Below are 23,024 nucleotides of genomic sequence, written 5' to 3' on the forward strand. Positions count from 1 at the left end.
AACATTGCTAAAGACGGAGAAATTCACAATTTGTGAGTCAAGCTGTTCTATTTTTGACAGTTCTAATTATTATGATTATCATTATTTTTCTAAAACTGGGCTATCCCACAGAATATGTGCAGATCTGTCCTTCTTGATTCTGGCTAACCATATGGGTGACTTTGCACTTGGGAATGATAAACCCATGGCTGCTTCTGGTCATGGGATGAATCAGTGCTAAAAGGAATTGGAGTTTGGTGTAATATAGAAAACCATGAGTGGTCCCTTGAGCCTTCCCTCTTCCCCTACATCAACAACAGCATCACACCTCTGTCAGGAGCTGTAAGCTACAATAAGAACTCATATTTATTGAAGTCAACAAATACTTTAAAGTTCACAAATTGCTTTCCTTATAATAATCTTGTGAGGTAAGTAGTGCTCAACAATGCCAAATTTGTATCGTAAACTTTAAAAAAACAACAACCTAGTTTGTTTTAAAATCCCCAACTACTACTTGGGTGGAAACAATATACCTTATTTTAAAATCTTATTATATAGTAGTGCAAACAGATGTATCATTTACTCACATGTAATGAAATAGTTTAGCAAATTGATAGTATAAAATCATCATCAAACATTCATTTACTTATTTTTATTTTGGGAAAATAAGATTCTCCTCATAAATCTTGAACATGTGAACTTTCACAGTACATATGTAAAACTTTACTCACTGATGTAAATAAATAAATTTTAAATTACAAGACAACAAAATATACAATTTGGTTATGAATATATTATTTCAAAAGTACATAACCTTTTTCTTTCTTTAAAAAATTCACTTTTATACAATCTCTGGATATAAAAATTAAACTAGTTTAACTTAGGCACTAAGTCAGAAGCATCCTTTTCATAGGCTTTTTTTCCCCAGACAGATTATGGACAAAAGTGCCAGCTGATGTATTCTACAGAAAGGAGAAACCTGCAATTCCTCATTTCTAGAGTCCTGGGCAAGTCAAAAACACCAAGAAGTCATAGGTAATCACACTTTCCTTTGTTATTTGTGTTAACATCATTAATCAGATCCTAAGGACAACAGGAAAAGATGACTAACTTTTCATTTGGGTTTTCTTCTTTTGAATTTGATCAACAGCAAGGAGGATTGGACAATTCAGCCACTCTTTCTGGCAGTTTTGCATAAAGTGTGACAAAATCTCATCCTAATATTAAAAAAAAAATTACCCTCAATGCCTAATTAAAGTCTTCTTAAGACTGAAGATTTCTATTTCTGATACCGTTATAAGGACAAAGGCATGGGAAGATGTCATGCAGCTGAAGTGAAGAAACTAGTGTATTGGCCTTAGAGGTAAGAATTAAAATGGTATCAAATCACCAGTGAAAACCAGCTGATTTTGAATAGATTTTGGTCGAGTGGTTTTTGGGTGACTCATGTTCTAAGGTAAGCAAGATTCAGTCCTTGGCTACACATTTAGATAAAAGGGAACAGTCTGCAAAACTGCAAATTGCTAGTGTTTTCAGAAGCTGGTTTTCAGAGTAAGATTCTGAGACTGACTCCTTTCTTTACTTCATTCAAATACCAAGCCCAATAAGAAAATTCCATTTGCAGAAAGGCGGGGAATAATGGAGAAAATTACATCCACTTCTCATGAGCACCCTAGCGGAATTAGATAGAGTCTGTGCAAAAGAACTGTCTTCCTTAACTCTTCTTTTTTGCTGTTAGTTAGACAGTCATTAATAGCTTCATAATCAGCAGTGCCAAGATTATACATGTATTTCCTGCAAAGTTAAAAAAAAATCAACACAGGATCACAGACTGCTTGCTTTTTTCAACTAAAGAGCCTGAATTAAGCATTAGTTTTGTACAGTTAGTGGGATAAAACATCAAGCATTGAGCGTAAAGGATATTCATTAAAAAGAATGTTGTAGATAATGGAAAAGCAGTAGACCAGGTATTATGGATAACTTTTCTTGGAGGTACCTTTGTTCAGCAGCTGTAGAATTATTGATTTAAAAGATGAGAATTCATTTCTTATGTTTCTTTTGAGTAACACAGAAAAATTTAAAACAAGTTTCCAGGTTGAGTTCTTTCAGGTAAGCAGTGTTCTGCGGGAGTAAGGCATGGTGTATGCATACGTGTGTGCAATGTGTACCCAAGTGAGGTAGCTCAGCAGAGCAGTGCACAGAATAGAATGTTGGACCTGGAATCAGATTATTACCTGAATTCAAATCTGGCCTCAGAACTTACTAACCGTGTGACCCTGGACAGAGCACTTCTATAACTTAATTTCTTGATCTGTAAAATGGGGATAATAATAACTACTATATCCCAAGATGCTGAGGAGAAGAAATGAGAAAATATTTGTAAAGTGCTTGCCAACTTTAATGTGCTATATAAATACTAGCTATTATTATTATTTATTGGAAGAAGTATATGTTGGAAGAAAAGGAGCCAAATTCTATTCTGCTGTAATTGATGCCTCTTAGATCTCTTTCAAAAACTCCAAAAATACCTGTAAAAATGTTAGTATTTTTGAAAGCATCCGAAACTTTAAAACTGTGAAGAAAAAGAAGTAACATGTTAAATGCAGGCCAATAGCATTCCATTTATAACAAGCAGGATAATAAAAAATATATGTATGCATAAGCTCTAATATACAGCCCACTTTTCCCCAGCATTATTTGCTATGATAAAAAAGATGAAAGATTTATTGTAGAATTGTAAAGAATTAATGAATAAACATTCTAATGATTTGTGTGTTTAGTCAAAAGAAGAAAACTAAAATGAAAGCATATCTGGTAGTAAATGTCAGAATATGGAATATAGAATATTCTACATAAAATAGAATATAGAATATAGAATAAATATCAGATATGGAAAAGTCCCAAATCAAATCTCTTGACTAACATTTTAGGAGCTGCAGAAAAGAGCCATGATAAGAACAGACATTTTTCATTTTACCAAAAATTCTTACTTTTGCGGGCTTGCCCATCTCCTTTTTATCAGGTAAGAACATTAAGTTCTCTGTTGATTTCATGAATATCGTAAGAGCTGAATAGCAGAGGAGGGAAAATAGCTAAGTGAATTAGGTAAGGGTATATTTAATCTAAAAGAAAAATCAAGTCATTCTTTGCAGTACTTATCCCAATTCCAAACAAAATTATCAACATATGAAAGTCACTACTACACCCATTGTACTCAGAATCTTAAAACTGGAAAGGGTCTTAGCAATGATTTAATCTACCTTCCTTCAATTTTAGAGATGAGAAAATCAAGATCCAGAAAAGCTGGCCATATAACTAGTTAGTAAGGGAGGCAAGATTAGGACCCAGATCTCCTCAGTTCCCATCCAAAGCCCCCTCTGTTTTTTAAACCAGTTCACTCCCTTTGAAGTAAGCCTTGTTAACTGTTAATGAGAAGCTGAAAATAAGTGAACTTTAACTTCCTAAAGTCTATTTTTTCCCACACTGAACAACTGCCACAGACCCACTTCTACTAGAGAATGCAAAGCAAAATGCTATTAATGTCCAATAACGTAAAGTCAGCTCCATCCCCCTGCTGGTTACACCCAGAGTAAGGAGTGGTTCCATATTTAAGTGAGAGAGGAATTAAAATTCCCTTCATTGCTAGTTTTCATGAATGTTCCCTACACTTAGAGAAGCAGGTTTGCTTGCTGTAAAACAATACATTACAGTGAAAAGAGCCCTGGGGTTAGCAAAGGTTGGGTTTTTAAAATATCAGTTCTGCTACTTACTAGCCTTTCTCATCTATAAAATTAAGAGGTTGGACTAGAAGAACTTTATAGGCTTTTCTACTCTGAATCCTGTGAGCCCATCTATGATGGTACCAATGTTGCCATTTAAATACCACAGAAGATTCACCAAAGAACAAATACATGTTCTCACAGTGTTTTTCTTCACAGGAAAAAAAAGGGTGACATACAGGCATTCTAATTGAATCAGTTATAAATAGAATAGTGTCAGATTTTAGAGAAAATGAGGAAAAATTGGCAATTCTCCCCTACCCCTACAAGAAAAAATAAATCACTGGCTTTTAGGTGATAAGTGAATAATGAATACATCATAAAATGAAATCAGCAAGGAATATAAGAAACTATATAAAAGTGACACTAAAAATTGTATTTCTAGAGAAACTACTGAAAGGCAGCTGAACCAACACACTTAGGTACTTTTACATGACTCAGAAGTGTCATATATGTTTACATCAGACATATTTTGGCTAATAAAACAAGAGTCAAAAACTATAGTTACAGTTTTAGGAGTAATGTCTAAACAATGTGGTATGGTGGATAGGGTATTGGATATGGAATCAGGGAGGCCTGGCTTCAGATCCTGCCTGAGAGCTATGAGATCCTGGGCAAGTAATTTAACCTCTCTGTGTCTCAGTTTCCTCATCTTTAAAATGGGGAAGAACTGGATTCAGTGACCTCTAAGGTCCCTTCCAGCTGCAAATGAATGAATAAATCCCCTCACCTAAAATTTGCCAGAAAAAGTAACTAAAAAAAAATTAAAGAAATGAAAACATTTAAAATAATCAAAATGTTTGATACTTGTGTTTTAAATAACTACTTGTGAAATTAAAATACAGTTAATTATCTTAATATCACATTTAAGTGTTTTAAATTTGTTTTAAAAAATAAATTATTTGAGGGCCTGTAGGATGGTCAGGACTTCTCATTTCACCAGTGTAGGGAATTCCTGATGTGAAAGTTTTTTCCACAGCTACAGCTTGGAGCTTGTCTATAACTATAGTGGCCTTACCAAATTGGCTGGGTCACAGAGAAGTTAACTGATTTCCCACAGTCACACAGCCATGTGCATTGGAGACAGGCCTGGAGCCCAGAGATTCTGCCTAAAGCAAAATCCTAATGTCTAATACACAATAACTTGTGTGACCTTGAGATTTTCAATCAAAGCGCCATGAGAAAACCAAAAATGTTTATTTATTAGCAAATAGTTCCATTCAAAAGCAGACCCAAATACAGCAGCTACAGGAGTGTTTATGTTTTCCTGTTTCAGATGAGCAAAAGTTGTGAAACACAACCAACATCATGAAGTAAACTGAAGAATTAATGGAAAATCAGAACATTTAGCATTTTTCCTTTTATGCAGCAGGAAAAACAAATAAATAAACCGCCCTCATTTTAAAATTTCCTTGAATTACTAGTGCAAATTGTGTTGCTGCATACACTTGAGTCATGAGTATAGTCTTAAAGAGAGTAATTAGACGTTGTTTATAGAAAGAAGAAATGGCATTCACATATCAAAGCACAATAATAATCTGTAAGTTTTTGGCAGGGGTAGCACCCAACCTGAGTTTTATGCTGGAAGATGCTAACAAATCAAAAGAAGAAAAAGACTTTTGAATTTTGGCTCACCCTGATTTCCCAGAGTTAAAAAGAAGCTTGATGAAAACCGGAAGTACTATTAGAACAGCCATTACTATGAGACCACCACCTATTCCTTGAAAGAAAAACATTTTGATAACCAAGTTAGGTGTGGAAAGGAAAAACATTAAATGTGGTATCTTGATTATGAAACGTTGTTCTGAAACGATTCAAAATCAAACAAAACAGAGGACATGAGCCAGACTTCTTAGATACCTTCCTGAATCCTCAGGTTTGAGACTGAATATCTAATACCCATTTCTCAGATTAGCTTGTCCTCCCACTTTTAAAATTAAACATTGATATCCTCCAGTGATATCTGATCTATTTTTTGATCAGCAGAATTATAAAATTTATCACCTCTGTCCTCAGTTTTTTAAGGGCTTTTGGTCATCCAAGAATCATCATTGTTAGGATGTTCTCTCTGCTTCCTACTATGGAAGGGATTGTTTTACAAAATGAACTCTTGTTTTTCGTATGAAACATTTCAAGTTAAGTTAAAATCTCACATGATGTTTTCAGAGATCACCCTTCCCACACAACCTTAACTACCTAGTCTCTGCTTCTGGCCATCCTTTACATCCCTTACTCCATTCTGCCCGGCTTCCTTCCTTCCTTCCTTCCTTCCTTCCTTCCTTCCTTCCTTCCTTCCTTCCTTCCTTCCTTCTTTCCTTCCTTCCTTCACCATAATTAATCCTCTCTGAAATTCTACTGCAATATGAAATGTGTTAGCATCAGCATGGCAGAAATTGTGAATGATTAAAAGGCAAAGATATTCCAACCTCTCCCCACCCCCTTCCCATCCCTTCTAAATCAACAATGCACAGGTTTAAAACCTTTCTACAGTCATGCAGGTATGTGCACAAAGAAGTTAGTGTTTAGTCTGTGCCTTGGAGTATGTGAGAGGAAGATGGCAGAAAGGGACATTCTCCAGATCCACGTACCCGAGAATAACTCTCCACCATCTCTCCAGTTCTACCCTGCAATCCAGATGGCTTTCTTGTTCATCCTGGTTGATATTTTGATCCTTCCCTCCCCTCACTTTTTTTTCCACTGGTGGAATTTTCAAGAGCCAGTTTGGCCAGGATTTACATTCATACTGTGAACCAAGGTCTCTGACAAGGTTTTTGCTCATTCTCATCATTAAATGTTCTCTTTATAAACTTTGAATATAGCATTTTTTTTCAAATTTAAATTTTAACTGAAGTAAAAAAAAATAATCTGAATAACCTGTTTTTATAGAAGTCAAGTTGTACTAACACAATTAAAAGGCATAAAAATGTAATGGCTATAGTTTAAAGCTGATTATACTTATGAATCGTCTATCTAGGCCAGAGATGGGGAATCTGTGGCCTTGAGGCCACATGGGGTCTTCTAAGTCCCCAAGTGCAGCCATGAATGGATTCCATCAAAGGGCCACACTTGAGGACCTAGAGGATCCCACATGGCCTTCAGGCCACGGGTTCCTCACCCCTGATCTAGGCAGCATACATAGTGTCAGGTAAAGGAGGAATTGTGCAATGGATTATAAATTACTTGAAGACAAGAACTGTATCTTAATTCCTTCTGACTTCTCCACATCACCCCATAGACTGCTCTGCACAAGGTGGACACTTAATATGATTTGATTAATTTGAAGCAGATCCATCTTACTGGAGTTCTTTTGGAAGAAATCTGGAACATATCAAGTACCCAGGAGCATTTAATCCTCCTGAATTTCAGCAGTATTTGTCCATACCATCCATTTACTTGATATATCTTTGATACTCTTAAGCTTTCACTTTCCTTAGGCAAAGACTTCTTACATGGATCACAACTTCTTAAGAATGTCTGACAGCCAAACTTACCATACGTATTGATGACAGCACCTGAAGAAGGAACGAATAAAGAAAATAGTAAATTTTGAGTTAAATGTTGATGTCTTCTAGAAGAATCAATGGCGCAGATTTAAAATACAACAATATGTCAAAAATAGATTTGTATATTTAGAAAATATGCTATTTAAAAGCTTTTAAAATTTTATGCTAGATTTTTATCTAAGGCAAGAGCTTTAAACATTTTTTTTGGTCTATGATTTCATCAGGGTGAACACAAATTAGCAACCATTCTGCAATGTGTAGTTTCAGAGGGTTGCCTGGAACTTTACAGATCAGATAACCTGCTCAGGGTTATGTAGCTCATGTGTAGAGATAGGACTTGAACCAGGTTGCTGGCTGAACCAGGTTGAACCCAGGTTGTCCTGATTCTTAGACCAGTCCTTTATCTTCCACATCAAATGTGCTGTATGGCCCATCTAAATCTAGAGAGAAGATCAGCTTTAAATAAACTAATTCTATAAAATGCTCATGATAAAATCTCATTTGAGGAAATTTTCCTACCTCGTAAGATTATTTTGAGAGAAACACTTTGTAAAACTTAAAGTGCTGTAGGGACATTAGATATTATTACTAGAAAATAAATCCCGTGCAAACAATGTAAAGGTCAAATTATGTTTTGACTCGACCTGTCATGATGGGAGCGTAAGAGTCCTTTAACCATCACAAATTGTACCTTAACTCAGGATAGCCATGTACTCTAGTGACTCATACTCTCGGCTAAGTTTGAATAGCGTAGAATTTGACCTCGTTTTATCCTCAAACATCTCTATCTATATATATACGCTATAATAATACATAATACATATTGATGTGTATCAATTATATATCAAATACCATATATTACACGTGTATATGTATATATAGCTATGCATATACACATATACATACACACATATATAACAATATCCCTACCTATACATACACACATACACACACACACACACACACACACACACACACACACACACACACATATATGTGTATATATAGGAGCCCACCCTACTGAGGTGAATAAATTCATCTAGGGTCCTAGTTTGAAGAAAACATAAGGGCTATTAAGTTTTTCCCTACAAGAGTCAGTTCATTTTATATTGAAGAAACATTTCCTCTCAAATAGTTTCTCATCATAAAACTGGAATTTCCCATTGGTAGATTCAGAACACACAGAGAAGGGAGGATAGGATGTGTTTTAGAGTCAGGTGAGCCATATGCAAGAATACATAATGAAGGGGAGACCCACATGGGTCTGTATAAGCCTCTTCCTGGGTTCCATGGTCCCCTGAAACTTCTCTAAGTGCTAGGATTTCCCTTCTCAACCTTAGCTTGGAACGGTTTTTTAGTAGGACACCACTTTCCTTTTCTTTTCCCATATGGTCTAATGGTTTTTCTCTCACTTTCTGTCCAGATGCCATCCAAGGATGCCAGTGCAGAGGATTTGGGGGACCTGCAGAAAGCTTCTATGGCATTGACGGGCCAGGGATCATTTAACCAACATCCTCATCTGACCCATTCAATTCTATACAACCCATTATCTTAAAACAGGACATCGTAAAACCTCATTTTTTACAACTCAAACTCACTACAACGATTAAAAAAAAAAAAGTAGAGCATGCCTGCTGACCTGAAGGAATAGTTCCTTTTCCTTGAAATTTTGTTGAGCTAGGTCTAGTCATGTGAAAAGATGCAGCTGTGGTAGAACGAAGAGTGGTTACAATTCTGGTAGAACTCCGTGTTGGGGTGGATTTTTTGGTTGTTGGTGTGGTGGGGGTTGTTGCAGCATTCGTTGTGCTGGCCTGCTGTGTTGGTGGTGGGGCCTGTTTTGATGGAGTGTTTGTTGCATTGGCCTGTTCTGTTGGCGGAGCAGATGTTGCTGGTGCGTTTGTTGCACTGGCCTGTTCCGTTGGCGGAGCAGATGTTGCTGGTGCGTTTGTTGCACTGACCTGTTCCATTGCCTGGGCAGGTGTTGCTGGTGTATTTGTTGCACTGGCCTGTTCCATTGCCTGGGCAGGTGTTGCTGGTGCATTTGTTGCACTGGCCTGTTCCACTGGCTGGGCAGGTGTTGCTGGTGCCTTTGTTGCACTGGCCTGTTCCATTGCCTGGGCAGGTATTGCTGGTGCGTTCGTTGCATTGACCTGTTCCACTGGCTGGGCAGGTGTTGCCGGTGCGTTCATTTCATTGACCTGTTCCACTGGCTGGGCAGGTGTTGCTGGTGCGTTCGTTGCACTGGCCTGTTCCATTGCCTGGGCAGGTGTTGCTGGTGAGTTCGTTGCACTGGCCTGTTCCATTGCCTGGGCAGGTGTTGCTGGTGCGTTCGTTGCATTGACCTGTTCCACTGGCTGGGCAGGTGTTGCCGGTGCGTTCGTTTCATTGACCTGTTCCACTGGCTGGGCAGGTGTTGCCGGTGCGTTCGTTGCACTGGCCTGTTCCATTGCCTGGGCAGGTGTTGCTGGTGCGTTCGTTGCACTGGCCTGTTCCATTGCCTGGGCAGGTGTTGCTGGTGCGTTCATTGCATTGACCTGTTCCACTGGCTGGGCAGGTGTTGCCGGTGCGTTCGTTGCATTGACCTGTTCCACTGGCTGGGCAGGTGTTGCCGGTGCGTTCGTTTCATTGACCTGTTCCACTGGCTGGGCAGGTGTTGCCGGTGCGTTCGTTGCACTGGCCTGTTCCATTGCCTGGGCAGGTGTTGCTGGTGCGTTCGTTGCACTGGCCTGTTCCATTGCCTGGGCAGGTGTTGCTGGTGCCTTTGTTATGATTGATTTTTCTGCTGTTGGGGCCAATGTGGTAGTTTCTATAAAGGGAACATCAACCATACACAGTAATTAACTATTACTTTCCAAGTTAGCATTTATCAGCTGAATATGTTTTTCTACACCAAGTGCTCAGACTTGACTTTGAGAAGCTTACTACCTTGGGTAACCTTGGTAAGCCTTGTAAGCTTTCTGGGCCTCAGGTTCCTCGTCTGTAAAATGAGGGGGTTGGACTAAGTGGCTTCTGAGATCCTTTCTAGGACACAGATCTATGAGCCTACGAATAAACGGGACAGGGAATGAGGACTGCATTCAGTGAGATTTCTGTCTTCACTCTTCTTGTCTCAATGTGTATTTGATAGACGGAAATATAATCATGTCTGCTTATAATACAAGTTGACAGCAGATATGGTCAGTATCTTTGTTCCATGTTTTCAAATTGGGGTGGTGAAATTTTGCTGCTGCAAAGTCAGAAAAAGGAGTTTCCTCACTTGGGCTTCCCAATCAATACCAATGAAATGAGGAGTCTAGATCGAATCAAATCTGAGCCAAAAAGTCACTCTGTGTAAAATGCTGCTGCTTCTCCTCTCTCTGCTTCTTGGACAGGCTGAACACTTAATCCACACATCAGCAAGTCCCGTCCTTATATTTTAGACCAGCCTATGATCCCTTGGGAAGAGCCCAATGGACTTCCAGGAATATGGACAATTATACTTTGGGAATTGTTGGGGCAGCATGGAGAGCCTAGAATGCATATCAGGTGCCCTGGATCTAGTCTTACCTCCCTCGCTGATTGTACGGCCTCAGGTGCTTTGGCCTCGGTTTTTCCAGTTTGGCCTCAGTTTCTTGCCAATATTAAATGGTTAAAGGTAGGGTGGGGCTAGCCTCAGTGTCATGGTTTCAAGACATGGGGCTCAAGCTATGCCTTAGACACATCCCAGCTGTGTAACTGTGGGCAAGTCAATCTCTCAATCTCTCAATGCCCCAGGTAAATGTCTAAAACTATAATATAAGCAGTCTAAAACTATAGTAATATAATCTAATCATCAGTCTCAAACTGTAATACATTATATAACACATAATCTATTATCATTTATATATAAATTGTTACATATAAAATACATGATATAAATAGATTAATTATAAAGTTTATATATAAATTTATATAATTTAATTATAATTCTAAATTCATATATAATCTATAATAGTTTTAGACATATATACTATATATTATATATACATATGTGCAGGTATATATGTGTATGCATAGAAATATAGGTATATAATATATAGGTACATAGACATTTTATATATATATATATATATTTTTTTTTTCTCTGTGTGTATGTATGTATGTAATCAGATGATTTGTCTGCATGCAGGATAGGGAGTCTACGCTAAAGTTTCCCATTTATTGTGGATATGGCTTTGGTTGTGACCCAAATGTATTGGTGGTGGGCCCGAGAGGGAAAAGTGCATGGAAGGACAAGCTAGGGGGATCCTCCCTTCCATTGGACTTCCTGGCTACCTTTTGCCATTGATGATAAATTCCTTTGTTTATCTGGTTTGTTTTCCTTTGGGGTAGGAGCAGAGATGGATATACTTTCTTCCCACAAGCCACTAACCTAAGCCCAGGCAGCAAGTCCAGGATTGCCTCAATCAATTTGCTACCTTCAGGGTCCTCCTACTTCAAGATACTCTGCTGGGATTCCAACTTCAACTGAGGCAGCTGAGGGACTGGGGAAAAAGTAAAAAGTGTGTAGTCTACCATAAACTCTCTTAGTAGGCTAGCACTAGCACTAAAACTATTCTTTCTGCCCTCCCAATTACCCTTCCCCTAATATGGACTTTCATCTTTCATGCATTTCTTAAGCAGAAAAATGCGTGTATTAATTTTATACATAGCATGTAAGTTATTAATTCACTTATAGGAATTTCTTTATAGAAGAAGCAAAAGGTCAGTCCATGTATGTATTTCATATTAGTGGCCCTTGAATTATACTAGGGTATTTCCTATTTTATTAACATGCTTGCAAAACAAATGACTAAAGATCCCCTAGTCAAGGTGCTTTTAACTTCCAAATTCTTGTGTGTTACCAACATATCCTTACCCAAACAAACCTCACAACCAAAACAAACAAGATAAAACAAAAAACCCAGAATCACAACGGTCAACAAAATGATAACAAATTCACCACTCCTTTGCTCAAAAACCTTTCCAGTCTGACTCCCTGATTTTACACTAATCATGGTGCCCACAGAGGTTGCTACATCAGTAGCAAGTACAACTAGCAAAGATTTGAACTTGGATCCACTGACTGCACAGCAGTGTTCCTTCCCTTATACCAGAGTGCCTTCCATGCCCCAAATCCTGAGTAAAGCATTCAAAGCCATCCACAATCTGGCTTTAATCTAATTTACAGGCTTCACCGCTCACTATTCCCTTTCATGTACTCTATAGTTTAGTGATACTGACTACTTCTTTCCCAAACATGACCAGCACCCTACAGCCTCTGTAACTTTCCTCTTACTGTTCCTGTTCTAGCCACCCTAAAATTTTTTCTTCTTCACATCCTGCTAAAATCCTACTCAATTTTCAAGGCCCAACACAAATATCCTCCAGCTGGAAATCATCTTTCTTCTCTTTACGCCTATTTTGTGTCTCTCCCACACCATAGTCTGCCTAATATTCAATTTATTTGTGCACATATCTTATCTCCTGTATTAGACCATACTGACATTAAGGACAGGATCTCTGCCTCATTAATTTTTGTATTTCCCTAAGTTTAGTGCCTTGTCTATGGTAGGCTTTCAATAAATATTTACTAAATTGAACGTTTTCCTGAATTTATTAATTTCATTTTAGTCTTACTGCCTGTTTTTCCATAACCTGACAATGCAACCTGAAAAGTTAAACACACTTAACTAATTTTGCCATTATCATTTGATTTTAAGATTAATTTTAGGCCTCTAAAAATAAATTACATTTGTGATAGAATTTGTAAGCTTCTTGAGGGCAGAGATGTTCATTTTTGTCTTTGTATTCTCAGTACCTAGCAGTGCCTGGCACATAGTAGACATTAAATAAATATTTATTGATTGCTCTATGCACAAACAGAAATAAGTAAAATGTTTTGAATGGGGAATAACAAGGCATTATTTCCTTACTCTTACAGGATGGAATTCCAGGCACCCATGTACTATCAGAACCACAGTAAATGGTGCTATTGCCCATCAGGACGAATCCAGGTTTGCACTCAAATGTCGAGGCATGCTGATATTTATAAGGAGTTTTTGATGGGGATATTGGCTGCCTATCTGAGACTACTGGACTTTTGCAAGTGACATCTGAAAATAATGACAATATTTTAACAACCTGGTTGCAAGGTGGGTAGAGTTCAGGAATAGAGATAAAATATGGAGTCATAGACATTTTTCAAGATGCCGATATTTATTGTAACCATTTTTCTACTTTAGAAAGCTTTTTGAAAGAGAATACACCTGGGGAAGCTAGGTGATGCAGTAGATAAAGCTCCAGCCTTGGAATCAGGAGGACCTGAGTTCAAATCCAGCCTCAAACACTTAACACATACTAGCTGTGTGACCCTGGGCAAGTCACTTAACACTGACTACCTCACCAAAAAAGGCCAAAAAAAAAAAAAGAAAAGAAAGGAAAAGAAAGAGAATACACCTTTAAGAGAAACTAGAGTATTGATACTGGACCCATACCCAGCCACTTTCTCTCTTCATCTTCAGTGGCCTTCCCAGAAGTATCAGGCCCTTTATATCCACAGTTCTTCACTGTCACTCCTCTTTGAGTCTGCCTATCCCTTTCCCCCATCTCTCTACCCCTTTTCATGCCTTCTCTAAATTGAATATGCCCTTGGTACCAGAATTCTTAGTGAAAGCTCTGGGTGGAAGGGAGTTTTTAGAATCATAAAAGAGCTAAAAATTGCAAAAAATTATACAATAGAAAAATGAATGCCTCTTTTAGCAGGTAAAAAGCATGGAGATAACCTAGTAGACACAATATTGCCTATACAGGGAGCGTGTAGAGAGATGGCTTGAATCAGTGAACCACTTGTTAAATTTTCAGTGTATTTACATTGTGTAAATTAGCAAATGCTACGAAAATCAGGGCTTGATTTATTGTTTTACTGACTGTCAACACTTAAGAAAGTGATGGAGAAAATTTCAATACTGCAGATTAAAATTAAAAGTATATCATGTGTTACATCCCTACCCCCATTCCCCACCCCCTGAAAGCTGGTTGTTAAAATTTACCTAAATACCACTGCCTGTATACATAACGTAAATGATGCTGCTGGGCTAATCAACATCTTGACTCCTTCCACACACTTCAAACTCATTTTAATTGTGGCTTTTTTCCATTTAGACCTCATTTCCAATTTTATAATTGAAGTGAAGGAGGGAATAGCATTCATGTTTTAGGAGTGAATTTCATACCCAATATTTTAGGAATACATAAAGGAAAAGATATTTCCATTAATTTGCTGAAAATGGATTTTTCATGATGTTATGGCACAGTCTTAATTTAAGCTTGCTCTCTCCACAAGTATAAATAAAGCAAAAAACCCCAATTATTTTAGTATATAAATTAGTTACCTTTGCATTCAGGGAGAGGCCCACTCCATTCTCCTTGTTCATCTTTAACAGTACAATGGATATATTTTTCTCCAATAAGTGAGAAGTCATTATTACATACATAAGTTACAAATGATCCATTTTTATAACTGTCCTGTTTTTCTTGGATTCTTCCATTAGCAATTTCTGGAGGGTCATGACATAAAATTTCTAAAGGAAAAAAGTCCAAGATCTTTAAAACATTAAATGTCTTATGCAAATGGCATTTCATTAAAGACAACAAAATTAGAAAAATTCTATTAGTGAAGAAAATAAAACCAATGAGGTGAACTACTGGACTAAAACCATAAATATGTTGCTATTCAAAATGACATGTTAAATCATGATGGCAAAAATATGAAGGATAAAATGAGATAGGCAGGGAAACTGCATTATTATTAATATAGCTTAAAAGATTATTACAATAGTAATATTCAATGTGCATCAAATACTTAAAGGAAAAGTCAATTAAATTGCAGAGAAAGAGAGTAAATCGTAACAGCAGGGGACTTCAGTGGACCTCTTTCAGACCTAAGCAAATCTAATCAAGACATAAACAATAAATAAGTACTTAAATAAAACTTTGAAAAAGTTAAATATAATAGACCTCTGCCAGTTACTAAATGGGAATGGAAAGGAGTTTACCTATTTCTAAGTTGGACATGACTCTTTTACAAAAATTGACTATGATTAGAGGCACAGAAAAAGAAAAATATTTAACATATTCTTTATTGACATAATGCCATAAAAGTTATATTCAATAAAGGGCCTTTGAAGAACAAAATGAAATTAATTGGAAGATAAATAATTTAATCCTAAAGAATTGGTTGGTCATATAAACAAATCATAAAAACAATATGAGATTTCATTAAAGAAAATGACAACAATAAGACAATATGCCAAACTTTTGGGATGCACCTAAAGCAGTCCTTAGAAAACATCTGACATTTCTAAACATATCATCAATAAAGCAGCAAAAGAACAGATCAATGAATTGGACATGCAACTTAAAAACTAGAAAAGCAACAAATGAAAAAACTCCAACTAAATATCAAAATAGAAATCTGGAAAAATTAAAAAAGAGATTCACAAAATTGAAAGAAAAAACACACTGAATTGATCTATAAAAATAGGAGCTTTTTGTTATTTGGCAGAAAAAACTAATAAAATAAACATCTATTTAATCTTATTTTTTAAAAAGAGAGTGGAAAACCAAGTTGTGTTAAAAATGGGTTTAAAAAAGAATTCACAAATGAAGATTGAAATAAAGGAAACTATGACAAACCATTTTGCCTAATTAAATGTTAGTAAAACTGATAACTTAGATAAAATGGATGACTATTTACAAACATATAAAATGCCCACAATCCTCCATTCTCAACAACTTTTCCCCTTCTAACCTTGTATAGCATTTTGCTCTTCTTCTCACTTCATGTATTACAGTTACTTGTATATGTATCTTTCCCCACTAGACCTCATTTGCTGGGTCTAAATTTAAATCTCCTTTAGCACCTAGGATGTTGTCCTGTATATAGTGGAGTCTTCATAAATATTTGTTGAATTAAGTTGAATTAAAACTAATTCAGGCTCTTCCCCACCCTCCCCCATCAGAAATGTTCTTGGGACATTTTATTCTAACATCAGGAACAGAATAAAAATACTGAGTTAGATGTTTAGGAGACTAATTTCACTTCCCTGGTTAAAGGTAGATATCTCTGGAAAGGAAATCATTGGCAGGGAAGTAAAGAGAGATGACAGAGTCAATAAAAGGTCAATGGCATGGGGGCTGAAATAAGAGAGGGACAATATTGAGACAGAGGTTTAAGAAAAGACAGTAGGATGATTCCCTGTTTGTTAGAACTATCCAGCCTTCCAACCTCAAATTCTAGTTCTAAATAGTTACTGCTCCTTGAAATTAAAACTTGACAGTAGTTAGAAAAATTTGGCGCTACAGAGAAGTTACAATTCATTTCTGGTTTTAAGAGTGATTACAGGGGCAATCACAATCATAACATTAGCCTAGATGTCTTCTAAGGTTCTTTCTGGCTCCAAATCCATGACCCTATGATCGTAAAGATTAAGGCAAGGATTCCTAGACTTTCCAAGTACAAGGACTGCTAGTGAAAGTCAAAAAAATTCTCAGACACACATAACAGCTCAACAAAAGGAATTGAACTTCAAGAAAAATATCATATATACCTTTAAAGACACAGAGCTACTATAGATTTTAATTTAGTAATGCTTTTAAATTTCTTATTAGGCATAAATGAAGCACTGATAAAGTAAAACAATCAACACAAACCTTGTTATTCACATTGCCTATGTGGGTGAGACTAAATAAAGATTCAATTTAGAATGCTTGTTAACACTTGTATTCCCAGACACCTTGCCAAAACTTCCCTTAGGCAGCTTGATACCACACAGGATGGAGCCAGTAGACTTGGAATTAGGAATATCTGAGTCATAATCCAGCCTCAGTTACTTGCTAGTTGTATGACCTTGGGCAAGTCACTTAACCTCTGCTTGTTTTAGTTTCCATGCTCTGTAACTTGGGAATAATAATAGCACTTACCTCCCAGGGTTGTTGTGAGGATAAAATGAGATAATCTTTGTAAAGCATTGTACAAACCCTTCACACATTGTATACACACTAGCCATCTTTTCACCAGCCCAGAGGTGGGAACTATTAGATTTTCTTTGATTTTTTGGTCAAGAACTGTGATTTTATCAATGTGATGAACATCTGAAGTGGAAACCCCCTCCATCAGTACAGATCTGCACTCGCTCCAACTTCATATTCTCAGAAAATTGCTTGGGAATACTGAGAAGTTATGTGACTTGCCTATAATCTGACATAGTATAGGTACACAGTATACATAGTTTATAGTATATAGTATAGGTCAGAGGCAGCTAGATGGACAGAACGTCCCAAAGGTCAGGAAGACTCATCTTCCTGATTTCAAATATGGCCTCTGTCACCTACTAGTTCTGTGACCCTCGGCAAGTCACTTGACCATGTTTGCCTCAGTTTCTTCACCTGTAAAACAAGCTGGGGAAGAAAATGTCAAACCACTCCAGTATCTTTGCCAAGAAAATCCCAATTGGGGTCATAAGACATTGGACACAATCGAAACAACTGAACAACAACAATGGTCAGAGGCAAGAGGTGAAGCTAGGTGTTCCTATCATTTCTAGTCATTTCAAATATTACTCTCCTCTGCAGCAACTATATCCTCTATGTCTAGAATATTCTACCTCATTGTAGAATCTGTGGCTTCCTTTAAGATCCATCTCAAGCCCCTCTTCTATGCCTTCCCTGGTTCTCCCAGCCAAGAGTGCCTTCCCCTCCAAGGTCACCTTATACCTACTTTGGATGCATCTTGCGTTCTCCCCCATTAGAATATAAGCTCTTTGAAGGCAGAGGCAGTGTTTCCTTTGTAGTTCTTGGTACAGTGCCTGGTTCATGGTAAGGACTTAATAAAGATCTTTTGATTTATTGATTGATTGTCTTTCTAATTCCATGACAAGTCCTCTACCCACTAATGGATTACGATGTTCTAATCCCCATAGTTAACATGAAAAATAATAATTCCTAGGCACTCCACCATGCTACTGTGAACTGGGGTTGCCATTCAAAAGCTAGTCTGTACTAGAAATATGTGGCCAGAGTATATAAAATGCATTTCTGGGAATCGCATAAGGAGAAAAGTTGTTTGCATGAGAGTGGGTGTTGACAATATTGAAGTAGGAGAATACAACAGTCTAGCTTGGGTTTTAGGAAACAATGTGTGCCGGAGATTGGGGTTGGGGTTGGGGGGGAGGGCAGAAAAACCTAGTCCCAATCTTTCTACTGTATTCCATTGTATCTCCATCTTCCATGCTATTTTTTTTTCACATGGGCTGTACAGTGCCAAAAGTAACTTAAATGTCGAAAATAAACCCTAGTCATAAAGTTTAGTTGCTTTAGAAAGGAGGAACTAAACCTTAAGTTTTCATTCCTTAAAATCCGTGATAAAAATCTGCTTAGGGAAGAGTAGTTTTTGTTCTTTTAAAAATAGTAACATTTGTTGGCTTCTACTATGGCAAGTAGATAGATAGGGTGCTGGGCTTGGAGTCAGGAAGACAGAATACCTTGAATTCTGTATGTAAGTACAACTGTGTGTCCCTGGGCAGGTCACTTAACCACTCTCTGCCTCAGTTTTCTCAACTGTAAAATGGAGATGATGATGATGATGATAATAATAATAATGCCTATTTTACAGAATTATCATAAGGATCGAGGCACATAACATGTTAAAGAGCCTTTCAAACTTTAAGACAATAGGTAAATGTTCACTATTATTATTGAGATGCCCCAGTAGCAAAATGCTTAATAATTTTGATTTACTTCTTTTTCTTTTCTTTTCTTTTTTTTTTTTTTTTGAGGCAGTCGGGGTTAAGTGGCTTGCCCAGGATCACACAACTACTAGAGGTCCTCCTGACTCCAAGGCTGGTGCTCTAACCACTTTGCCATCTAGCTACCCCTAAATAATTTTTTATTACAGATGCTGTAAAATCTACACAACATTGACTTAACTTCTGTTAATGTCTTACCTGTGCACTTTGGATGTGGGTCACTCCAAGTAACATTTTTATCCATAAGAATACATTGGCTATCTTGTGGCCCCACTAACCTATATCTAAACAAGAGAGAAAAAAAGCTGAAAGAAATAGGTTCTACGCTCTTATTTGAATTTTCTCAACCACTGCAGAAACTGCTTGTTGTTCTTTTTTCTGCCAGTGAGTGGAGACATAATAATGTGATTAAAGTCTACTGTATCAAAAGCAGCAAGCTAAGTGTTTAAGCGATAGAAGTGGTAATAATAGGACAATATAAAAGATAGACTTTTTTTTTTGTTAAGTCGGAACCTTCTCCCCCAGCACACAATACAACAAAGGCAATAATTTTTTTCTTTGACATTTGTTATATGGCATAAATACCCCAATTTTTCAGTACTTCTGAAAGCCTCAGAGAGCAATTTCTCTTTTATAGAAGAGTACTTAAAGGGATACAAGATGCTTTTATAAACAACAAGTTAATAACCATGCAGAAATTAAAAGACAGATATTCTCCTTTCACAAAATGTGAAGAACAAATGAGTCCAATAGCATTCCCAATGTCATTTAGAGATGTTGCACGAGAACTAGGAATAGAAATGACAACTGTCAAGCTGGGGGGGGGGAATACCTCTCCTGCCTTGATCTCTACCCTGCTCCACCTCTCCCCCAAAACCCAAACACATTTCTGTTAAAATTCCCAGGGTCATGGGATTTGGAAGGGCCTTCAGACATCACCTAGTCCAGCCCTCTCCACATAATTAATAATACAGGCAGCTAGATGGCCCAATGAATAGACTGCTATAGATCTGGAGTTAGGAAGACCTCGATTCAAATCCAGCCTCAGACTGTGTGATCTTGGGCAAGACACTTAACCACTGTCTTTCTTGGTTTTCTCATCCATGAATTGGGGATAATAACAGCCCTTAACTCCCAAGGTGGTTGTGAGAATAAAAATGATAGACTATTTGTAAAGAAGATTACAAACTTTAAAGTGATATATAAAGGTAAATGTAGACCAGCGTATAACCCCCATGCTCTATTGGATTTTTCTGCCTTCTGACAATTACTATAGATACCAGTGATGAAATTAGAGTAAGTATACGGAAGCTGAGATTCTGAAGGCTCTGGATTCCAAAGGATTCGCAGAATCTCAGAAACCTTTCATGCCCTTGAAATACATATAAGTAAGATCAATTGCTTGGGAAAGCGCATGTGTGTGTGTGTGTGTGTGTGTGTGTGTGTGTGTTGAAAGAAAAGAATAGCCCAGATAACTGTAGTTTCAAACTATCAGCAATAATATATGTCCCTAATGTTAAGCCCACTTTGATTTTTCTGTGGTTATGGTAGATAGAGAGGATTTGAATCCCACCTTTGACATATGCTGGCTTTGTCACCCTGGGCAGGTCTTTTAATCTCAATGCAATTTTTAAGTTGCAGAGAATATACCAACATACCTTGGTAGAATGAGTTGTCTGACCTGGGAATTCCCTCTACCAATGAAACCACAGGTCTATTCCCTATTCCCATATTATTCAAACTTACCCTGTGTCACAAGTAAAGGTAATTGTTGAGCCAAATAAGATGTCAGTTGTTACAATGACATGACCATGTGGTAGCTCTTGAGGAGTTAAACACGATTTTCCTAAAAGAGAATAAAAATGGAATTAGGCTTTATCCTCCTATCATAGTATACACTCAAAATACAATCTGATCTATACTCTTTACTACTTATATTACAGAGCACTGTTGAATAACATTATTATCATGCATTAGTATAAAACACATAACACCAATAGCATTAATAGACCTATACATCTTTTTCTTTTGACTTTTCCTTTATGTCCACCTTCCTCTTAGGAAAAGACTTCACCAAAGAGACACTTTAAAAATGCTGCGTCATTTAATTTTTTAAAATGTATTTATTTTATTTTTAATTTATGTCTCTCCCCCCCCATTGCTACCATTAGACACAAATATGTATGTGTGTGTACACATACATATGTAAAACCATTCTATATGTACTTCTATTTATCAATTCTTTCTCTGGTTGCAGGTAGCATCTTCTTCATGTCCTTTGTAGTTAACTTAGGTATAATAATCAAATTGACTTATTTGCTCCAAGTTGTTCTTAAAACAATATTGCTGTCACTATAATATGTTTTCATTTTCTTTAGTGAAATTTCTAGTCACCTTTAAAGATATGACTAATGTGCTATTTGAGAAGTTATCTTAAAAGTCTGCCTATTTCCAAACAAACAAATTGAAGAAATAATAAATTTAACTTCCAGGTATGATTTAAGGCAAAAACTACATGCACTGAGGGCTCCTTTAATAAAAGGGGAAACAGATATTCGTTGTTTCCCAATCCCATCCTCTCACTTCATTTGAAAGAGAAAATTTATTTTCAAGTCATACTCACTTTTACAAAATTCAGAGGCACTGGACCACATTAAATTTTGAAAGCAGGTAAGATTTGCTGGCAGAGAATTATCTCTTTTATAACCTGGACGGCACTCATATTGCACAGTGAAACCCACTGGAAAGTAGTTCTGTTTACTAAACTGTTTTTTGAGTGAAGCAAAACGTAATGAAGGTGGGACGTTACAGGTACCTGATGATAAAAAGCAAAACACAGAAACAAGAAGCAACCTTTTTATCTAACTTTACTTTTCCTCCCATATACCACATCAGTTGTGATCTCCTCAATGTGACTATTTCCCCCATGATGCAGGTAGCAACGCATTCATGCCTAGACATTGAGGTGGCTCAGTGGATAGAACACTGGACTCATCAGGAAGACTTAAATCTAAATTCTGTTTTAGATACTAGCTGTGTGACCCTAAGTAAGTCACTTAACTTCTGGCAGCCTCAGTTTCCACAACTGTAAAATGGAGATTGATGACACAGTGGATGTAGTATTGGGCTTGAGGTCAGGAAGACTCATTTTCCTGAGCTCAAATCTGGCCTCAAACACTTACTAGCTGTGTGACCCTGGGCAAGTCGCTTAACCCTCTTTACCTTAGTTCCTCATTGTAAAATGAGCTGGAGAAGGAAATGGCAAACCACTTCCAGTATCTTTGCCAAGAAAACCTCAAACGGGGTCATGAAGAGCTGAACATGCCTGAAAACGACTGAACAACAACAATAAAAACCAGGATAATAATAGCACCTACTTGTCAGGATTGTTGTGAAAATCAAATGAGATAATATTTTAAAGTGCTTAGCACAGTATCTGGTACATGGGAGGTGCTTAATAAATGTTTGTTTATTTCCTTCCTTCCTACTTATCCTTTATAACTCTCATCCATGTCCTTCCATAAATTACCTACAGAAGGTCCATCCAAAATATGGCAGGGCTCACAGTGATTTCCTTCTTCTGAACTTCTTTGTGTTTATTGTTTGTGCTACCCATTTGACAACTAACATCCTGCTACAACTTTTCACAATAAATATATTTTCTATTGTCTTCCATGCCTGTAATATACTTCTTCCTCAACACAGCCACCTCTTAGAACTACTAACTTCCTTCAAAACTCACCTAAAGTATCATTCCCTAAGTAAAGATCTTCACAAATCCCCCAGGTGTTAATGGTTACCCTTTTCCTCACCTCCTGCAAAATTATTTTATATACGATATTTATATCGTTTGCCCCTTCCTTGAGGGCAGGAAATGTTTCCTGTCTTTGTATATGCAATACCCAGCATAGTACCTGGCACATAATAGATGTTTAATAGATGTTTGTTGATTATAAATT

General features: G+C 37.1%; 1 protein-coding gene across 5 annotated transcripts in view; it reads right to left on the reverse strand.

Annotated features, from left to right (window-relative positions):
• The window catches only part of CD55 (CD55 molecule (Cromer blood group)), a 33,047-nt gene that overhangs the window by 7,480 nt on the left and 2,543 nt on the right, over positions 1-23,024 (reverse strand). The window contains exons 3-11 of one of the 5 annotated variants that reach the window (XM_021003157.2): positions 21,689-21,880; positions 20,812-20,911; positions 19,264-19,349; positions 14,653-14,841; positions 8,901-10,067; positions 7,250-7,270; positions 5,394-5,478; positions 2,970-3,046; positions 323-1,773 (exon numbers count right to left, since the gene is read on the reverse strand). In XM_021003157.2, the coding sequence (XP_020858816.1) occupies positions 2,998-3,046; positions 5,394-5,478; positions 7,250-7,270; positions 8,901-10,067; positions 14,653-14,841; positions 19,264-19,349; positions 20,812-20,911; positions 21,689-21,880 (1,889 nt within the window). In that variant the 3' untranslated portion in view covers positions 323-1,773; positions 2,970-2,997. Of the gene's footprint in view, positions 1-322; positions 3,047-5,384; positions 7,271-8,900; positions 10,068-14,652; positions 14,842-19,263; positions 19,350-20,811; positions 20,912-21,688; positions 21,881-23,024 lie in introns of those variants that run through there. The other 4 variants (XM_021003155.2, XM_021003159.2, XM_021003158.2 and 1 more) reach the window with 4 other exon arrangements.

Source organism: Phascolarctos cinereus, unplaced genomic scaffold, assembly GCF_003287225.1.
Source record: "Phascolarctos cinereus isolate Bilbo 61053 unplaced genomic scaffold, phaCin_HiC Scaffold_5;HRSCAF=322, whole genome shotgun sequence".
Taxonomy (NCBI): domain Eukaryota; kingdom Metazoa; phylum Chordata; class Mammalia; order Diprotodontia; family Phascolarctidae; genus Phascolarctos; species Phascolarctos cinereus.